Source organism: Herpailurus yagouaroundi, unplaced genomic scaffold (genome assembly GCF_014898765.1).
Source record: "Herpailurus yagouaroundi ecotype Mexico unplaced genomic scaffold, PumYag 100, whole genome shotgun sequence".
Classification (NCBI taxonomy): domain Eukaryota; kingdom Metazoa; phylum Chordata; class Mammalia; order Carnivora; family Felidae; genus Herpailurus; species Herpailurus yagouaroundi.
In genome coordinates this window covers 495,206-516,244 of record NW_024412391.1, presented here as the reverse complement: position 1 = coordinate 516,244, position 21,039 = coordinate 495,206, and the positions used below count along the sequence as shown (strand labels likewise).

The window sequence follows — 21,039 nt, the reverse complement described above, 5'->3', positions numbered from 1 at the left end:
CAGCTCTTGGCGCCGGAGGGCCGAACTCCCACAATGCACCTTGTATCAACACGGCACTGGTGGCGGCTTCGAGGAGGGGCAGGGAGCGCCCAGGGGACCGGCACGCAGCCCGAGGGTTATCAGGCGGGGCCCGGGTGTTGAGGGGCGACTGGCAGCCATGGCGGAGTCGGAGCCTACTCGGGTAAGGGTCCTCCTGGCACCGACTGGCGGGCGCGTTCGGGATGGCGGAGCTCCTGGCCGGGGCGGGGCTTCGAGGTCCGGACTCCGGTGGGGCTGGGGGTCCGGGGGGCTCCCGGGCTGCTGCTGGCGAACGCCGACCTCCTCCCGCGACCCCCGGGCTCTGCCCTCCCCCTCTCCGGCTCCTTCCGCGTCGGGCCGGAGCCCCAGCGCCACGCACCGTCGCCGAGAAACTTCTCCGAGGCTTGTTTCGTGTTCTTGGATTTGCGACCGTCCCCACACTTTTTCGTCATGCGCTTCCAGGCTGGAGAGGTGGCGCGCTTTGGAAACCCCGGGTCGCCATCTCAGCCAGCGAGCGCGCGCGGTGCCCCGGGACCCCAGGACTCAACGGCCTCCCCGCATGTTCTCAGCTTGGTGTGTTTTGCTCGTTCTTTCTGTCACTCTCTCCTGCTGCAGACTTCTGTACTTGGGTCGCAGCCACAGGGTGAAATCAGGCCGGGCTTCCTCCCTTTGGGGACAGGTATTACCCCACAGTGTAGTTGCTGCTTTTGCCTGTGAAGCTCTCGGATCTCTCTCCCTTTCCCCGGTCCCCATTCGCCCCCATTCGCCCCCATTCGTCCCCATTCAGGGGATGTCAAGACACGGAGCTTGGGGGTGAAGAAAATCCCGGTTACGGAGTCAGGAAACTGGGGAACTCAGCTCTCAAATACCCATTTGACTGGTTTTAGGCAACTGTGTTTACACCCTGGGCCTCCCTTTCTTTGGCTAGAGATGGAGAGTTTAGGACTGGTTTACTAGATGATCTCAGAGGATCCTTCTAGCTCTGACATTTTCTTACTAGCGGTTAATTTGGTAACACAAGGAGGTTTGCTCTGGAAAGGACAGAGGGAATTAACTTAGTTTTTGACGAAGCATTTCTGGGTTTAGAAACACTTTTGGAATGATGTGAGATCTTTGTGAGAATTGGGAGCTAAGGAGAGCCTGTGGTGAAAAGTTTACCATGAGCAGGTTAAACTTGCTCCTTTTTGATTCTTGTAGAAGGTGGGTAAGAACTAGGAGGGAAAGGATTGGAAGAGGGAAAGGACTGGAAGACTCGGAGAAGGCAGTGTTTGCTTTCAGGAAGTTACAGTTGAATTGCAGAGACATAAATGTTTATAATATTTGCCTCCTCTGGCCCTTTTCATCTCAGCTGTTGTAGTCAAAGACTTGGCTTTTCCTCAAGACCAAATTGGTACTAAAGTGGGGCAGGGCGACAAGTTACTAACCTCCAGAGTACTTCTTTCTGACTCGTCAGTGTCAGGGCACCGTTCCGTGCGTGTCACCAACAGACCTTGTAAAAAGAGCCTTAAAAGATCCACCAAAATCCCATACCGCCGTTTAAATGACTTAAAGATCTGTCATTGTAGAATGTATTTAAATCGTTTCGCAGCTTATTTCTGTTCTCAGATATTACCGCTTCAGATGAGGATTCCGTACCTTTCCTTTGACACTGACCAAGTAGGCACCCTGATGAAGACAGCTAGAAACAATGGGGGGGGGGTGGTGTAGTGGGGAGGACACCACTTAAATATATCTGAAATGTAAGTTAATAAAGAATACTTGGAGCCCAAAGATGAGTTCTGAGGCCAACTTGGAGGGCATTTGCTAAACATTCATCTTTGGTGTTTATGGTCCCAAAGGACCTGAAAACCAGGAGACAAAACTTAAGGGGCGGGTGTGTGTGTGTGTCTAAGAAGCTTCCTGCCCCAAATCCTTAAAGTGGAGACTTCAAAGGGCAGCATTCAGCATGAACTGAACGTAAGCTCTTAACTCCCAGTATTACACAGAAAATTGTGTGAAACCTTGGTGCTGGGAGATAGATGCAAGATGTCCCTTGAGAATTTATGGTGACTGATATGGGTTTATTGCCTGAATTCATGCTACCTGGATGGTCTAAGAAACCTCAAGCCAAGAATGTAGTTTATATTTACTTAGTTATTATTTTAAGTAGACTCCATGCCCAGTGTGGGGCTTGAACTCAACTACCCTGAGATCAGGAGTTGCATGCTCTACTGACTGAGCCAACCAGGCATTCCAACCCACCCCACCTCCCAAGAATGTAGTTTAAAGTACTGCTGTGTATCAGAAATAAACACAGATCTTCTCTGGAGGAATCTGCATTTGACTCAGACTTCAAATAATTCCCCTATATAAAATTACAGGAAAATTGAGTTAAAAAAAAAAAACAAAAAACCATTACCAAACAAGCAATGAAAACTACAAGGAAAAGGCAGTAAAAATAATGGACAAAATAGACCTTCAAAGATTCTGGATATTGAAATTACATAAGAAAAACATATTAAGGGGTGCCTGGATGGCTTAGTCAGTTAAGCGTCTGACTTCAGGTCATGATCTCAGGGTTTGTGAGTTCTAGCCCCACATCAGGCTCTCTGCCATCAGCTCAGAGCCAGCTTAGGATTCTATGTCCCTCCCCTCTCTCTGCCCCTCCTCCACTCTCTTGCACATCTTTTATATCTTTTGCGCTTTCTCTCTCAAAGTACGTTAAAAAAAAAAAGAAAGAAAGAAAAACACTGAAATTCCAGAAGGAAGGTGCATGCACACTTAGCACTTTGCACTGAAGGCTATATTTGATAAATAGCTAATGACTGAGGCTATTTAGGACCGATGCAAACATTAATACATTAGAAACCCAGGGGATCCCAATCCGGATAAATGGAAAAAAATCTCTACCTAGACATATAATAGTGAAAATAGAGAATACTAGACAGAATTCTTTTTTTTTTTTAGACAGAATTCTTTTTTTTTTTTAATTTTTTTTAACGCTTTTACTTATTTTTGAGACAGGGAGAGACAGAGCATGAACAGGGGAGGGTCAGAGAGAGGGAGACACAGAATCTGAAACAGGCTCCAGGCTCTGAGCTGTCAGCACAGAGCCCGACACGGGGCTCAAACTCATGGACCACGAGATCATGACCTGAGCCGAAGTCAGCCGCTCAACCGACTGAGCCACCCAGGCGCCCCTAGACAGAATTCTTAAAAGCAGCTGGAGAAAAGAGATTACCTTCAAATGAAGTGTCACTAGATTAATGTGGTCCAGCTTCTCAACAGCAACAATGGAAGCCAGACAAACTAGAATGATGTTAGTAAGTAAACTGGAAGAGAATAGCTGTGATCCCAGATTTTTATACTCAGTAAAAGATCTTTTAATTTTTTTTTTCAACGTTTATTTATTTTTGGGACAGAGAGAGACAGAGCATGAACGGGGGAGAGGCAGAGAGAGAGGGAGACACAGAATCTGAAACAGGCTCCAGGCTCTGAGCCATCAGCCCAGAGCCTGACGCGGGGCTCGAACTCACGGACCGCGAGATCGTGACCTGGCTGAAGTCGGACGCTTAACCGACTGCGCCACCCAGGCGCCCCTAAAAGATCTTTTAAAGACAAGGGTAAAAAAAATATTTTCAGATGGGGGAGCCTGGGTGGCTCAGTCAGTTGAACGTCCAACTCTTGATTTTGCCTCAGGTCATGATCTCAAGGTGGGATTGAGCCATGCATTGGACTTCACACTGAGCATGAAGCCTGCTTGGAATATTCTCTCTCTCTCTCTCTCTCTCTCTCTCTCTCTCTCTCTCTGCCCCCCCTTCCCTACTTGTGTGCCATCTCTCTCTCTCTCTCTTTCTCTCTTAAAATTAAAAAAGTATTTTCAGACAAAACTGCCATGTTACTACCAATACATTCTCAGTAAAGGAAATTATAAAGGGTAAAGGTAAAAGGAAAGGGTAAAGGTAAAAGGAAAATCTTCCCAAATGGAAAGTCTGAAAATGTAAGAAAGTATGATGATCCATGTAAATGGGTAAATCTGAACAAATATTGACTAAATAAAACAATCTTTTGTGAGGTTAAAAACAAAGGCAAATTAAAATACATGGAAGCATTGATGTAAATTTAGAAAGAGATCAGAATTCAGTTATTCAAAAGCCTTTATAAGTATGCTTACTGTAATATCTAAGATATTTGCTAAAAGACTAGAACTTGCCTGTAAAACCTGCAAGTTAGAAGGGAGAATAATAGAATAAGGAAAAAAAATCATCTACAAGAAAACAAAGACAATGAAAAGAGAAGAGAAACAGTAGAAGGTAAAAATCAATAAAAATAGATCAACAGTTACAGTAAATGTAAGTGGACAAAATGTTCTAGTTAAAAGACAATATTTGTCAAGATGAGAAAAAAAAATCCAACTATCTAGTTTATAAGAGATACGACTAAAAGATAAAATTACAGGAATGGTTGAACATAAAAGAATTTGAGGGACGCCTGGGTGGCTTAGTCAGTTAAGCATCTGACTTTGGCTCAGGTCGTGATCTCACGGATCTTCAGCTCAGAGCCTGGAGCCTGCTTCAGATTCTGTGTCTCCCTCTCACTCTGTCCCTACCTCACTCATGCTCTTTCTCTCTCTCTCTCTCAAGAGTAAATAAACATTAAAAAAAAAAAAATTGAAAACATACCAGGCTAATATTAATCAAAAGAAAATTAGCTCAACTATGTTAACATTCCTAGAGCTAGAGGGGTACTACTACTTTTATAATGGTTAAGACTCAATTTACCAGCTTGATATGACATTTCTAATATTTTGTATCTAATTACATAATCTCAAAATATATCAAACAAAAGCTGACAGAACTATAAGGAAAATTCACTAGCATAGTAGAAGACTAACAAAACTTTAATTTTTATCAAGCAGAGAAAAAATTAGTAAGGTGTGGCACATCCAATAGAACTTTCTGAGATTATGGAAATACTCTGTTTTGCACTGTTAAATATAGTCACTGTTCATATAGTCATACACATATATATGGCTATTAAGCACTTGAAATGTAACTAGTATGGCTGAGGAACTGAATTTTTAATTGAGTTTCTGTTAATTTAGATTTAGATAGCTATGTGCTTCTAGTGGCTGTCGGACAGCACAGATAGAGATTTTTTTAGCCATATATCTGTCAATATATAATATCAACATACAGGCATACCTCAATTAATTGAGCTTGGCTTTGTTGCACTTTGCAGATACTTTGTTTTTTTACAAATTGAAGGTTTGTGGCAACCCTATGTCAAGTCTCTCAGTGCCATTTTTCCAATACCATTTCCTGACTTCGTGTCTCTGGGTCACAATTTGGTAATTCTCACAATATTTTGAAGTTTTTCATTATTATTATGTTTGTTGTGAAGTTCTGTGACTGGTAATTATGACTTGGTAAAAGTTCAGGTGATGGTTAGCATTGTTTTTTGCAATACAGTATTTTTTTTTAAATACTATTTTTGAGAGAGCGCAAGCAAGAGAGGGGCAGAGAGATGAGGACAGAGGATTCGAAGCAGGCTCTGTGCCGACAGCAGTGAGCCCGATGTGGGGCTCAAACTCGTGAACCGTGAGATCACGACCTGAGCCAAAGTTGGACGCTTAACCGACTGAGCCACCCAGGCGCCCCAGTAAAGGAAACTTTTTAAATGCACAAATAAGGAGACAATATTTGCAACACATATAGCCTGGATAAAGATTAGTTTCCAGAATTTTCAGAGAAATTCTGAGATGGTAAGGAAGTCAGATAACCCAAAAGATAAATGGATAAAAGACTGAGCAAGTAGTTCACTGAAGAAACTTGAATGGCCAATAAACATTTAAAATATGCTTACCGTTAGTAATCAAGGAAAATGGAGATGGAAACCATGAGGACATGTCAATTCAGACCTATTAGGACAAAATACTAGTGTGACAGGAACACATAATTGGGGAACATCTAGAATATGCACATACTATTGATAGGAGTGCAATCGATACAACCACTTTAGAAAACATTTGGCATATTTACTGAAGTTCGAGATGTTTACCCTATTAGCCGACAATTCCCTTTCTAGGACTATACCCTCAGGAAACTGGGCTGTGTCTGTCAGGAGCCATGCACAGTCTGGTTCATTGCAGCACTGTTTGTGATGACAGAGGTGGAGGACACGTCAGTAATGGGACGGAAGAGTAAATCGTGGTATCGGCACATTGTTATTTAGAAGTGAAAATGAATTAATTACAGCCATCTGCAACAACAGGATATTCTTAGGAGTTGTGAAATAAGGATTCTATTTGTGTAAAGTCCTAAAATATGTAAAACTAAAGAGCATACATTGTTTTGGAAACAAACATTTGGTGAAAACATGAAACAGAAAATAGTGAAAAATCAAATTCAGGATAGTACTTCAGAGAGTCATACCGAGGACTTCAGAGGCTATATATCTGTAACTGAGTGGTAGTTACGTGATTTGTTACCACTACATAAGATGTATACGATCTTATGCATTAAGTAGTTTATTTAAACTATTCAGTATTTAAAAATCATGGTATCTCAGAGTTGGAAGTGACCTTAAATACTATTTAGTCCACCTTAACAAATACCACTTTAGGATGTTATTTCATTATTTTGTACTTCAGTCAAGCAGATTGCAGGTTCCTTAGCAAGGACTGTGTCTTATGCTTAATGGTGACGGGTTTCAGACCATAGCTGCAGTCCCATTGTATGAGACTTGATCTCAGTATAATAGAACACTTGAGCAGGACTGCCCTGGAATATCCAGAAGTATGGGCAACATATTAGTGTTGGTTGGTTGGTTGGCTGGTTGGTTGGTTTTTAATGCATATTTTTGAGAGAGAGAGAGAGAGTGTGAGAGGGGGAAGAGACGGACAGAGAGGGAGACACAGAATCCGAAGTGGTTCTAGGGTCTGAGCTGTCAGCACAGCCTGACATGGGGCTGGAACTCATGAACCACAAGACCATGACCTGAGCCGAAGTCAGATGCCTAACTGACAGCCACCCAGGTGCCCCAATAAGTGTACTTACTGTATTTTTCACTGCCATCAGGAATACTCTTAAATATGGAAGTTCTGTAAAAAATAAATGACAAAAAAATACATGTTTATTGTCGAAGTCAAACGATAGTTGACAAGGAAAGGTTAAAATCCCTCCCTCATCTCCTTGAAGGTAAGTGGTGTTAACAGTTTATTGAGTATCTTTCAGACCTCCCTGTGTGCTGAAACAAACATATACTTGTATATCTTCTCTTCTTTAGGAAAGTGGGATCATAATAAATATATTTCCTGGGGAGCCTGTGTGGCTCAGTGGGTTGAGCTTCTGACTCAGGTTCAGGTCATGATCTTGTGGTTCCTGGGTTTGAGCCCTGCATTGAACTCTCAGCTCTCAGCACAGAGCCCACTTCAGATCCTCTGTCCCTCCTCTCTCTGCCCCTCCCCTGCTTGCACTCTCTTTTAAAAATAAACATTAAAATAAGTCTCTTTCCCTAAAAGTTGGATTTTTAACCAGCAGTGTATGGTGAAAACTCTACTGAACCATACACATAGATCTAACTCATTATTTAAAAAAATTCTTTTTCAATGTTTATTTTTGGTACAGAGCATGAGTAGGGGAGGGGCAGAGAGAGAGGGAGACAGAATCTGAAGCAGGCTTCAGGCTCCGAGCTGTCCAACAGAGCCTGACTTGGGGCTTGAACCCGTCAACCGCGAGATTATGACCTGAGCCGAAGTCGGAAGCTCAACCGACTGAGCCACCCAGGCGCCCCTAACTCATTATTTTTAAAGGTCCTATTTGGTTGTGCCATAATTTATTTAACCATGAACAGACATCTGGATTATTTCCAGGCTTTGACTATTCCAAAGGATGTTACCAGTAATCTCTGTGTGGATGTCAGTAAATAATGCCATTTATTTTTGTAAGATGGATTCTGGTAAATGGGATTGCTAGGTCAGAGGGTTTTTAATGACTTTTATGAGATATTCTTCCCTGAAGTTTGTAGTAGTTTTCATTCTTTCTGGGAGTGTTATGAAAGTGCCAGTTTTATATCCTAGTCAGCTCTGAATGTAGCTCCTTATCCCTCTTTTTCAAGGTTGTCAGCCTGGTGGGTGCAAAGCAGTTTTACTTGGTTATATTTGCACTCCTGACTGCTTCTTGACCGCTTGCATTTCTGCGCTCACAATTGCTTACTTTGCAGTTTTATTTTGGGGTTGTTATCTTTTCCTTCCAGTTCATACCCTGTTTACGTATATTCTCTCCCTGTCTGTTTTTTTAGACTTTGTTTATGGCGTCTTTCATGGCAGCTAACATTTTCTTCTCTCTTGGCTTTCTAAGTCGTGCTTACTGAGATACAATTTACATCTGGTAAAATTCGCTCTTCAGGCATACAGTTCAGTGAGTTTTGACAAATGTGTAGCTATCATCATGTTACCAAAATATAGAATATTTCCATCATCCCAGAAAGTGTTCCTTTGCATTCACTCTCCTTCTCCCCTCCAACCCCCTTACCCCCCACCCCCGCCCCTGGCTACCACTCATCTGTTTTCTGTCTCTGTCATTTTGCCCTTCCTGAATGTCATGTAAATGGAATAGAGTGGGTGGCATTTTGTGTCTGGCCTTTTTCACTTACCATAATGATTTTGAGATCCATCCATGTTGTTACATATGTCAATAGTTTGTTCCTTTTTATTGCTAATGTATGATTAATACGTTAATTATTAATATAGTAATAATGTATTGGTATTCTATCGTATGTATATTAGTTCCCTAGGGCTGCTGTAACACAGTACTGCAAGCTGGGGGGCTTAAACACCAGAGGTGTATCGTCTTCACGGTTCTGGGGGCTGGAAGTCTGAAATCAGGGTGTCCACCGAATTGGAGAATCGGATATTCCAGGCTTCTCTCATTGCTTCTGGTGCCCCAGGCATTTTCTTGGCTTGTGGCAATAGAACTCTGACCTCTGCCTCCACCGTCTCGTGGTTGTCTTCTCCCTGTGTGTGTCTTCACATCGTCTCCCCTAAGTGCACGTCTGTCTCTGCCCAACTTTCCCCTTTCATAAGGACGCCAAATCATATTTGATTAGAGCCCACCTAATGACCTCATGTAACTTGATTATCTCTGTAAATATTCTTATCTCAAGATAAGATCACATTCCGGGGCACCTGGATGACTCGGTTGATGGAGCATGAGACTCTTGAGTTTGAGCCCCATGTTAGGTATAGAGATTACTTAAAATAATAAAATCTTAAAAAAAAAAAATAGTTACACAGATAAGATCACATTCTGAGATACGGGTGGTTGGGACTTCAACATATCTGTTTGGGGAAACAAAATTCAACCCGTAACATAAGAATGGACCCCAGTTTGTTTATTGATTCACCTGGTCCGTAGACATTTGAATTGTTTCCATCTCAATAGATTGTTCCAAACAGAAGTAGCAGCTTGATTTAACCACTCTTTTCAGCCTTTTGTTATGTACAAGAGGAGAGGAATTACTCCTTTGCTCAGATCCTGACCCACCTGCCCGTCTGCCTGAAGTGCTCAGCAAGCTGCAGAAAGCTGGCGGCAGAAAGGCAAGAGGGGGCTCCACGAAGCTGGAGAGGAGCGAGTGAAAGTGAAAAGCAGAACATGCGATGAAATGAGTCTGTCCAAAAGCCTAGGATTTTGTTTTGTTTCATTTGTATCGATCTTTTAGGTTAAACTTTCATTTAAATCTTTTTTAGGGGCGATAGTTCAGCTTTTAACCCACATGTTCCATAATGAACTGAGTTGAGTAACTGGAGTAGGTCACGGCCAAGCGTATGTTTTGAGTTTGGGGCCCGTCGGTTGCATTTTGGCCCCTGTTTCTCCAGACCCTAAGTCCTGGCCCCAGCTGTTCTTCCAAAGATACTTCCTCTCAATGTCTTGGTCTCAGTGGATGGAGAAGCAGCCTTGAACAAAGTGTATGCCATATAAAAGAACATGAGCCTCTGGGGGTTTCGGACTGAGATCAACTTGCAGTGGTCCAACGGGGGGGGGGGGGGGGTTAAGAGGGAGTGGTGGGAAGACTTCCCAGATGTTGGTTTCAGTCATGTCGAGCTTCAGCTGTAGTGATTTTCCTGCTGTCGGGGACAGATCATAAAAACGAGAAGCGTAAGGCAAATGTCAGTAGACTTCATCACGTCATGTCAGTGAACATATATGAAGGATTTAGGAGGTGTTACTGTGCTAACCGCTTGGGCACAAAGATAAAGGAGTTGAGTCCTGTAGGTCCTACTGGGGATTTGTGTCTTTGTTGGTCTTAGAGAATATGCTAAGAATGAAAAACAGGTAACAAAATATTATGTACAATATAATTTCAACTTTGTGGAAAAATAGATAAGTTAAAAGATTAACAAAAACCTTACAGGGGTGCCTGGGTGGCTCAGTCGGTTGAGCATCTGACTTTGGCTCAGGTCATGATCTCACCCCCCTGCTTCGGATTCTGCGTCTTCCTCTCTACCCTCCCCTGCTCATGCTTGCGCGCTCTCTCTCTCTCGCTCTCAAATAAACAAACATTAAAAAAAAAACCTTACAGAAATACACCAAAATTCTAACAGCTTACTTCTGGATGGTGGCGTTTTACATAATTTTTTTCCTTCTACTTTTCAGTATTTCCTCATTACAACGTACATGTATCATTTGCAGTATCAGAATGTAAAAGAGCATGCTTTAAAAAAACAAAAGTAGAAACTAGGTAGCTCTAAACACTCTTGGACCCACTGGACCCATTGTTTCCTTTACGTGATGTTTGGAAACGACACTGACCCTGTGTCTGATTCTTCAGCACAGGAGGAAACGCCGCTCCACACCTTTGACTCCTTCCATGTTGCCCCCACAAGAGACAGAGAAAAGCTCCTATTTGCAAACCACAGAGATCTCACTGTGGACCGTGGTGGCCGCCCTTCAGGCCGTGGAGAAGAAGGTGGATGCCCAGGCCGCCCGGATCCAGAGCCTGGAGGGGCGGACGGGCACCGCCGAGAAGAAGCTGGCGGACTGTGAGAAGACAGCCGTGGAGTTCGGGAACCAGCTGGAGGGCAAGTGGGCCGTGCTGGGGACCCTGCTGCAGGAGTACGGGCTGCTGCAGAGGCGGCTGGAGAACATGGAGAACCTGCTGAGAAACAGGAACTTCTGGGTGCTGAGGCTGCCTCCGGACAGCAAGGGGGAGGCCCCCAAGGTAGTCCCCTTGGGGATTAAGAATTAGGCTAGATGGGGAGTCCTGCCTTTTATTCTTTAAGATTCTGACTTGCTGGCTTTTCCTTCGTAGCCGTGGCTGGAGGCGCTCACTGCGCAGTGTTTGTGATTTCAGGTGCCCAGGTCACTTGAAAACGATGGAGGGTGCTTTTCGGAGCAGGAGTGGGAGAATCTGGAGGACTGGCAGAAGGAGCTTTACAGAAATGTGATGAAGAGCAACTACGAGGCCCTGGTCTCTCTGAGTAAGTAGCAGTTTCTCCCTGGAATTCTCTTTCAGCATCTTACATCCCTGGCCAAGTAGCTTGTGACTCAGACCACACCTGTGATTCTAGTCGGCTTTGGCTCCTCTGTCGATCTGGGCCAGGTCGAGAAATGGGAATCTCCAGGTCCTCAGTTCTCGAAGACTTTTAGAAAGGTTGGTGTTGCATATTGTGTATTTCTTCTCTGCGGTCACATAGTCCGTTCCTGACAATATTTACTAGTAGATAAGATGTCATATGCATTATAGTGTAGTGTGGCCAGGGCTCCTCATGCTGTTTTTAAAACTTAAACTGTTTGACAAGAAATCCTTTGTTACCTAAGATGAGGCAGGCAGCACAGGCTAACCAAAACGTTTTCTTGGCATTTGGCTGGACTTACATCCAATCACTGTGAGCTCAATGTCTATTTTGTGTTAATTACAAGTGCTGCTTAATAGATGTATATCTTTATATATAAAAGACAAGCTTTTACTTAGTAAGTAGATTTTGGTAAACAAAATCTTTTAAAACTGAAGTCCATGGGGGCCCCTGGGTGGCTCAGTCTGTTAAGCCTCCAACTTCGCCTCAGGTCATGATCTCACAGCTGGGGAGTTGGAACCCCACATCCGGCTCTCTGCTGTCAGCCCAGAGCCCCCTTTGGATCCTCTGTCTTCCTCCCTCTCTCTGCTCTACCCGCCCCCACCCCCAGCTCTCTCTCTCAAAAATAAACATTTGAAAAAAAAAAAAGACAAGAATGTTGTAGGAGTGTCTCCCTCTTTCTCTGCCCCTCCCCCACTAGGGCTGTTTCTCTCTCTCTCTCTCTCTCTCTCTCTCTCTCTCTCTCTCTCTCTCAAAAATAAATAAACATTAAAAAAAAAAACAGCTGAGTTCCATGGAGGAATGTCAGAAAGACCAGTGGGTGGGGCGCCTTGGTGGCTTAGTCTGTAAGTATCCAGCTTCGGCTCGAGTCATGATCTCATGGTTCGTGAGTTTTAGCCTCGCATCGGACTCTCTGCTTTCCTCCCAGGGCCCGCTTCAGATCCTGTCTTTCTCCCTCTCTGTCCCTCCCCCACTTGCACTCTCTCTCTCTCTCTCAAACATAAACATTAAAAAAAAAAGCCAGCATGACTGGAGCAGAGAGGGAAGTAGCAAATGGGCCAGAGAAGGGACTGCTTGACCTCGGCTGTTATGTGTTCTAGTGGCAGGTTCCTCGGCTGTCCTAGCTGGGGATAACGGTGCCTGCCTTACCTTGCAGTATGTCAGCATGGTTGAAATTAGATACCCTGAAAGGAGGCAGCACTTGAAACCCTGTACAAGTGAGGGCAGGGTGGTGCTGGGGGAAGGGGAGCGGGCTCCAGAGGCTGAATCCTTGAGCCATGGTAACGCATGAAGGAGCGTGGAAGGCAGCAGCAAACTGAGTAGATCTTTCTAATCGTCTCTAATTTTCCAGTTGTCCCAAACTGCCAGGGGAAAGTGGCAAGAACGGTAGCCCTTTACTCTTTTCAGGTTTTAAATTTTTTTTTTTCAACGTTTTTGTTTATTTTTGGGACAGAGAGAGACAGAGCATGAACGGGGGAGGGGCAGAGAGAGAGAGGGAGACACAGAATCGGAACCAGGCTCCGGGCTCCGAGCCGTCCGCCCAGAGCCCGACGCGGGGCTCGAACTCCCGGACCGCGAGATCGCGACCTGGCCGAAGTCGGCCGCTCGACCGACTGCGCCACCCAGGCGCCCCTCTTTTCAGCTTTTAATATCAACCCTCTGGCAGTGGTCACCTTGTTCGTTGGCAACTGACCAGTGCCCAGTGAGCTTTTACTCTCTCCTGGGCTCACACTGTGCCTATTCCAACCCAGAGGTTCTTGGCCCTCCAGAAGAAGAAGCGGAGTTGGGTACAGGGATGCTGGGTGACTTGGAGGAGGAAGGCCCTGGTGATGTCCACCCAGGTGAGTGGAACCAGAATATTCCATCCCTCTCCCTACTCCCTGCAGCCTGTAATGAGCTTTCCTACTGCTAAACTGCCAAACATTGTCGGCAACCTCATCTGGTATTACTTCTTTTAGAATCCTTGATGATTTTCATTAGTTCACCTGCTAAGGAGTCTTACCTCCTTACCGCTGTGAAGGTCTTGAGTTTCATGACCATATCCTACCTCATGCCTGCTCTACTGTAAGAGTAGTGTACGTAATAGTTCTAGTTAAAACCCACTGAGGATTGAAGATAGGGTTGGTCAGATCTTAGGAGTTGGTCAGATCTGGGTGAGAGGCAGGCAGAGCATTTATAAGCCAGGTAATTTGGGGGGAATGTGCAGGAAGATTGGGGCTGGATACGTGAATATTGAAGCTTTAGGTTTAAGGGTTGTATTTTTAATCATTCACATTATTTTAACACTCTTGAATTAGTACAGTTTTTATAGTGTATTTTGCCATTTTTCATAGAAATTGAATACAAATTTGTGGACAACCTTAGAGAACTATCATTTATAACATTGTTCTAGAAAAATAGTATTCAGATTTTTCTTCATGAATATAGGTTTAGTTTTTCAGGTCTTAGAACCCAGTCTCCTTCTCCTCCAAATTATCCTAATTCCCTTGATCCTGGGATGCTTTGATTTGAGCCCTTTTGAAATTCACGGATGTTTGTTTAGTTCTGAAGAAACCGAACATGCTAGAATGTGACCTTTTTTGTTGATCTTCTTTCTCTTGGCAGCAGAAGGGGTTATGATCAAGCAGGAGATACAGTATACTCAGGAAGGCTCTGCGGATCTTCCTGGAGAATTCTCAGGCATTGCAGAAGAGCACGCTTTCCTGAGCCCAGAACATACTGAACTCTGGGGTGGTCAGGGTAGTTCTGTCTTCTTGGATCCAGGCCCTGGAGACACTAATCTGGAGGATCCCATCGAGGGCGGTAGAGACTCTGGCAGTGGCGGCACTCTGGGCTGCCCCCCGAAGCAGGAGCCTAGTAGGCAGGTACAGCTGGAACAGCAGTGTGGCCAGGGCGTAAAGCTGAAAAGGGATGCTTCTGGCCCTTATGAATGCTCCGAGTGCGAGGTCAGCTTCCGCTATAAGCAGCAGCTAGCCGCGCATCTGCACACCCACTCGGAGTCGGGCATGGCCTCGGAGCCAGAGGAGAGCCTTAGACCCAGGCCACGACTTAAGCCCCAGTCCAAGAGGGCAAAGCTGCACCAGTGTGACGTGTGCATGCGGAGCTTCAGCTGCAGGGTGAGCCTGGTAATCCACCAGCGCTGCCACCTGCAGGACGGGCCCAGTGCTGGCCACTCTGTCCAGGAGAGGTTCTCGCCCAACAGCCTGGTTGCCCTGCCCGGCCACATCCCTTGGAGGAAAAGCCGGAGTTCCCTCCTCTGTGGTTACTGTGGCAAGAGCTTCAGCCACCCATCTGATCTGGTGCGGCACCAGCGCATCCACACGGGCGAGCGGCCCTACAGCTGCTCAGAGTGTGAGAAGAGCTTTGTCCAGAAGCAGCACCTTCTGCAGCACCAGAAGATCCACCAGCGGGAGCGGGGCGGGCTGACCCTGCAGCCGGGAAGGCCCAATGGCCTGCTTTAAGGGTGCCGGCCCCTCGTCTGTCTGGGGGGCGAAGGGGCTGGCATCGGTCCCCCTGAAGAGACACTGTGCAGAGTCAGGGACTGACTTCTTCCTGAGGGGAGTCGCGTTGATTTGCCTTCCCTTGGCCAAGCACCAGGCCGAGCCCAGACACTGTGCTGAAAACTGTGGAGGAGGAGGAGTCGGGGGCCGCGCCTCTCCCTGCTGTCTCTACCCTGCTGTGGAGCTTGCTGTCTCGGGCACCTTCACATCTCCGGTTTTCTCATCCGGGCTGATACTCGTGGGCTGGGGTTGGCCCTCTGACCCTGCAGGGACCGGTGGCTGCTTCTAGGGCCTGTCCCAGCATCTCAGGTCTTCCCGGGAGGTTGGGTCGGGTCAGATCAGTGGAGCGAGCAGGTGGGCGAAAGTGTTCTGGGAAGCATATAACCCTCTCTTTCCTCTTCTTTTGTAGTCTCTTTGTTAATAACAAGTAGAGGGCATAATTTAAATGACTGCTTACCCTGTTCTGAAGAAACTTTTTTGGAATTAGATTTTAGTTGATTTAAAAAAAAATACAGTCTGACCTTGTTTTCTAAATTTCCCGCATTGTAGAGGTTGTTCCTAACATGGGGACTGGGCCTACCCTCTAGGAGGGATTTGTTTATGGGGCTCTTCTAGCCCACCCACACTTAGTTAGGCCAGAGATCAGGGGCAGAGTGCTGGGCTCCCTGTCGTGGGGGTCCTTGGCAGTCTCACAAGGGGCTACCTGAAGCCAGAGGAGCCAGAGGAGGAGAGCGGTAGGAGTAGACCCCCAAAGCCCCTGCTGAGAACAGAGTCCCTCGTGGAGCCAAGAGCTCACTGCTCGGGAATCCCGGTCTCTCACCGTACTCTTCCTCTTCCCACCTGGTCCTCGCTGGGTTCTGCAGCCGCCCAGGGTAGAAGACTACTTCGTTCCTTATGGTTGTCTGACTCGTTCCGGTGGGTGTTGGAGTTTGTTCTTACTACACCAGTTGTTGAGATTGTGCAGATTACACATGTTCCAAATTAGTTCTGGGATTGACTGTTCCAGAGACGGTGGAGAAAAAGCGCAGAAATGCTTATTTCTCAGGAGTGTTGAATGCTTGCCTCACTGTTGTCTGGGGAGATGGGAGTGGGCTTCTGGGTCCTATGTGAGTGTCCCCTTTGATGATTTGCAGTTGCCTAGAATAAAACTTGCTACTAGCAAAAAAAAAAAAAAAAAAAAAGCTCACGTTGGATATTTTTCTCCCTTTGTCAAGAATACCGAGATGGAGGGGCGCCTGGGTGGCTCAGCCAAGCGTCCGACTCTTCATCTCGGGTCGTGGTCTCATGGATCGTGAGTTCAAGCCTCGCTTGAGGTTCTGTCTCCCTCTCTCTTCTCTCTGCCCTTCCCCTGCTCTCTTTGTGTCTCTGTCTCTGTCTCTGTCTCTCTCCCCCTCTCTCCCTCTCTCCAGACAAACAAACAATATGGAAGAGGTGGCTGACCTGGAGCAGTGACAGAGGCATAAAGTCACAGCCTGACCTGCATTTTTACTTCAGTTTAGGACAGACGAGAAGAGGGCATGTACGAGGATATTCGTGGGACCTTGTTTGTGATCGAGGGCCGCACACAGTCTGGGTGTTGGTTGTTGGGAGATGGAAGGAAGAGAGGGCAGGTAGGGTGTGATCTCAGGGGGTACTGGGTAGCAGGAATGTCGGCTTGGATATGCATGTGGCCACATTGGTGGTTGATCTTAAACATGCAGTGCCGAGTGGGAAAATGTAAGGAACTGGACGAGATCTATGACAATACCATTTATATGAAATGCACGTACACGAAACATTTTGTAAGAACACCTGGAAACCAAAAGTGACACCTTAAAAGGCATTACAGTTGCCTATGGGAGCGGTGAGAGGGACGTGGGGATAAAAAGGAATAAATAAATAGATAAAAATAAACGCAGGTCGCTGTAAGGTATGGGACTGGCTTGGTGTAGAAATTGAACATGAAGGGAACGCAGGCGCCGTGTTCAGCTGAGGTGTCGGGCTTCATTATATGTAGGAAAACCTCTGGAGCTACTTACTCCAGGTTCCTTCTATAGGCTCCTGCCCCCAAGCTTTTTTGCATCCTGGATTCCCCTAAATCCCATCCTTGAATATCCTTACCTGCCAGTTGAGTGTCTTAATGTGACCAGTCTTTGGCATTGTGGGGAGAAAAACAAAGGACAGGATAGGATTCTGGTTCTCTGGCAGTGTTTAAGTGTTCCCTGAGGCAGGAGAACAATTTATCAGGCCTTTGGACTACTGTAATAATGGCTGATAATTGCTGAGCCCTCACGTGTGAGGCACTCTTTTAAAAGTGAACTCAGCCCTCACACCAGCCTCTTGGGGGGTACGATTATACCCCGTTTCACATCTCGCATTCTGCGAGATGAAGTGACCGGCGGAGGTTGCTGGCAACCCAGGCCATCTTGCCTCAGAGCCCATACACTTGACCATGGGTGCTTCTGGTTGACCGTAACCAGGCACCTCGGGTCCAGGCTGGGTTCTGAGTCTTTGTTACCCAAAGCGTGGGTTCTGCACCAGCGGCATCGGCATGGCCGGGGAGCTTTGTAGAAATGCAGACTCAGACCCACCGAAGCCGAGTCTGCAGGTTTGAACAAGATCTCCGGGTCTGTGTCTGCGTCTGTGTCTGCGGTGCCTTCTTGAGTGTGATACAAAATACCAACCTTTTGCCGGCTCTGCTAGGTGCCGGGAGGGAAACGGGAAATGGAGCTGTCGGAAGGACAAGGATGATCAAGTTAGAAAATTTTAAATCGACAATAAGGAAGAATTAAATGCCGAACATTAGTGACTCTCATCTGTCCTGTCTTCTCTCCTTCCTTTCCTGCAGATTAGGGTCCTGATTGTTGCCCACCTAAACTGTCCGGTAGCCTAACTGCTCTCCTGCCCTTCACCACATCCTTTATGCTACCAGAGTCATTGTCCTGGCACACGAATTGGAGAAGGGCTTTCCTCCAAGACAAAGAGCCGGCTTTTAGTATAGAACTTACACTTTGACCGCCTAAAACCTAACCTGCTCCGAGTTTCTTCCCCTTTCACTCTCTAAAGTATCCTTGCTGCTGCCACATTGGGCTGCCTGCCACTTAGTGAATAAGCTGTGCCTTCCATTTTCCAGGAATTCCCTTCTTTGTGAACCAAATACTATTTATTTTTCGCTGCTCAGTTTAAATTTTTTTTTTTTTTAATGTTTATTTTTGAGAAAGAGTGAGACAGCGCGAGCAGGGGAGGGCCAGGGAGAGGGAGACACAGAATCAAAAGCAGGCTCCAGGCCCCGAGCTGTCAGCACAGAGCCCGACGTGGGGCTGGAACCACGAACCGGGAGAACATGACCTGAGCCGAAGTCGGACGCTCAACCGACTGAGCCACCCAGGCGTCCCTCGCTGCTCAGTTTATAAGCCTCCTTGTGTGAACGCTTCCCTCGTGTGTTTCTTTTATTCAACAAATCTATATCGCACCTGTCATCTAGGCACTTTTATTTTTTTTTATTTTTTTAAATTTATTATTTTTTTTTGATGTTTATCTTTGAGACAGAGAGAGAGATGATGTGAGCGGACAAGGGGCAGAGAGAGGGAGGCAGAGAATCTGAAGCAGGCTCCAGGCTCCGAGCTGTCAGCACAGAGCCCGACGAACAGCTGGAAGTCAGACGCTCAACCCACTGAGCCACCCAGGCGCCCCGAGGCACTTTTAAATACTTGGGATATTTAAGTGTACAAAACAGATCTTTGCCCTAGTCGAGTTTATATTCTATCAAAATCTGTCTCCTCCTTGTGCTGCGTGTTTGCATAACCCTTTCCCAGACTGGTGCAAGATTCCATTCCACCTGAGAGTGTGTCCGCTCACAAGTATCTGAGTAAGCCTCCGGGTGCAAGGTCTGCAGAGGATGTGGACAGTTAAATCAGACAGAGATCTTGCTCTTGGGGTTTACAGGCTGTTAAGGAAATCTAATACAAGGTAAAATTCTATGTCCCAAGTGAGGCTGAAGGTCTGTTAGAATTCAGAGAATTCTTAAGTCGGTTAAGCATCCAATTCTTGGTCTTGGCTCAGGGTTTGATCTCCGGGTTGTGAGTTCAGGTCCCGAATTGGGCCCTGCACTGGGTGCGAAGCCTACTTAAAAAAGAATTCAGAGAACAATTACATTTAGTTGTGGGGGTTGGGGAAGGCTTTATGAGAGGTGAATTTTTTTTTAATGTGTGTTTATTTTTGAGAGAGAGAGACAAGAGTGCAAGCGGGGAAGGGAGACAATCTGAAGGAGGCTCCAGGCTCCACACTATCAGCACAGAACCCAGCGTGGGACTCGAACTCACGAACCACAAGATCATGACCTGAGCCAAAGTCAGACACTTAGCTGACTGAGCCACCCAGGCGCCATAAGACAGGACTTTTGGACTGGACCTTTAAGGATGGGAAGAAGGATGGGGTGCCTGGGTGGCTTAGTTGGTTGAGCATCCAACTCTTGGTTTCAGCTCAGGTCATGATCTCTCACAGTTCATGAGTTCAAGCCTTGTGTCCGGCTCCGCGCTGACAGTGTGGAGCCTGCTTGGAATTCTCTCTCTCTCTCTCTCTCTCTCTCTCTCTCTCTCTGTGCCCTTCCCCGCTCGCTCCATCAAAATAAGTAAGTAAACTTAAAAAAAAAAAAGGATGGGAAGAAGGACATTCTCGGTGAAGCAACATAAGCAAAAGAGACATTATAGGGCATGTACAAAGAAACACCAATTCATAAGATTTGGCTGGAGGGTGGGATGTGAGAAGAGGAATAGTTGGGGATGTGGTTGGAAAGATAGGTTGCAGTCAGCCTCAGGAGTTTGGATTTTATTGAGTTAGTAATGGAGAGCTCAGAGTTTGAGCAAAATGGTGAACTGATTCTAGCTGTGATTTGGGAATATTAATGTAATGAGAGTTACATCATGTGGGGTGGGGTGGGTTTTTTTGTATTCTTTCTTTTTTTGGTTGGGGTAAGGGGATATGTTAGAAGGTTCCTGAGGCCAACAAGAGCCAATGAAGACCTGACGGTACAGCTGCGATGGGAAGAGAGTGACGGACAAGGATATTGGACGAGATCGCTAAGGTAGAGCCAACAGGATGTGATGCGTTTTGAAGACAGGGACCAGACTCTATAGCTCTGAGTACCAGGGCTTTGCACTTACATGCTCACCACGGTTGTTGAACGATTCTGTATAATGGGTATTCCCGGGATAGGGAGCTCAGTATTGTCTACACTAGGCTCCCGGGAGAAGGGGGGGGGGGTGTGGTTATACTTCTGGTCTCCCTCTGCTAATGCTTCCCTTCCTAATGCTTTATAATTCTGCATGGGCCCATTTCCTAATCCAAGTTACAAGCTTGGAAATAGGGTGTGTGTGGAGGGGGGCACAGGAATTCTTTTTCTGAGCTGTGCCTATCCCTTGGCTCATAATGTGCCGATAGGGCACTCGTACTTGAGTATCTTGACCCCAAGCTGAGTGACCCTAGGTGGTGGTGTGGTGGGCCTCAACCTCTGACGATACCACCTTCTGCAGGAGAGGCCTGAGGATACACTGTTTCAGAGTGACCTACACCTTGGCAAAGTCACCCCTGTTCCTCCAGGGTCTGTGCCGCCATTTTGGAAATCCGGTGTTGTCAGCTCACCGAGAGGTATTCACGCCCAGGAGATATGATCCAAAAAAGAGCAAACTCACCAGAAACATTAATAATTAAGGATGCAGGTAATTGTAACTTCTATTAGAGCTGCACAAGGGGGTTCCTGGGGCTCAGTTGGTTAATCAAGAGTCAGACTCTTGATTTTAGCTCAGGCCATGATCTCCTGGTTCACGGGTTTGAGCCCCACATTGGGCTCTATGCTGACAGCACGGAGCCTGCTTGGGATTCTCTCTCTTCCTTTCTCTAAATAAATAAGTAAGTAAGTAAGTAAGTAAGTAAGTAAATACATACATACATACATACATACATACATACATACATACATACATACATACA

At 46.1% G+C, this 21,039-nt stretch overlaps 2 protein-coding genes and 1 long non-coding RNA gene across 4 annotated transcripts in view; 2 read left to right on the top strand and 1 right to left on the bottom strand.

Annotated features, from left to right (window-relative positions):
• On the top strand, positions 1–16,253 carry ZNF212 (zinc finger protein 212). 2 transcript variants are annotated; one of them, XM_040471668.1, is made up of 5 exons: positions 1–181; positions 10,828–11,217; positions 11,350–11,476; positions 13,324–13,413; positions 14,177–16,253. In XM_040471668.1, the coding sequence occupies exons 1-5, from the start codon at positions 158–160 to the stop codon at positions 15,031–15,033; spliced, it is 1,488 nt and encodes a 495-aa protein (XP_040327602.1). In that variant the 5' UTR covers positions 1–157; the 3' UTR covers positions 15,034–16,253. The 2 variants fall into 2 exon arrangements, with proteins under 2 accessions (XP_040327602.1, XP_040327601.1); XM_040471667.1 differs by lacking the exon at positions 1–181 and adding an exon at positions 191–591.
• LOC121028144 (uncharacterized) overlaps positions 10,042–21,039 on the bottom strand; it is a 17,158-nt gene continuing 6,160 nt past the window's right edge. Inside the window, exons 2-3 of the long non-coding RNA XR_005789095.1 lie at positions 17,736–17,781; positions 10,042–10,123 (exon numbers count right to left, since the gene is read on the bottom strand). This is a non-coding gene — a long non-coding RNA (uncharacterized LOC121028144). The remainder of the gene's footprint in view (positions 10,124–17,735; positions 17,782–21,039) is intronic.
• The window catches only part of ZNF783 (zinc finger protein 783), a 21,475-nt gene continuing 20,071 nt past the window's right edge, over positions 19,636–21,039 (top strand). The window contains exon 1 of the mRNA XM_040471666.1: positions 19,636–20,768. Coding sequence (XP_040327600.1) covers positions 20,763–20,768 — 6 coding nt within the window. The 5' untranslated portion in view covers positions 19,636–20,762. The remainder of the gene's footprint in view (positions 20,769–21,039) is intronic.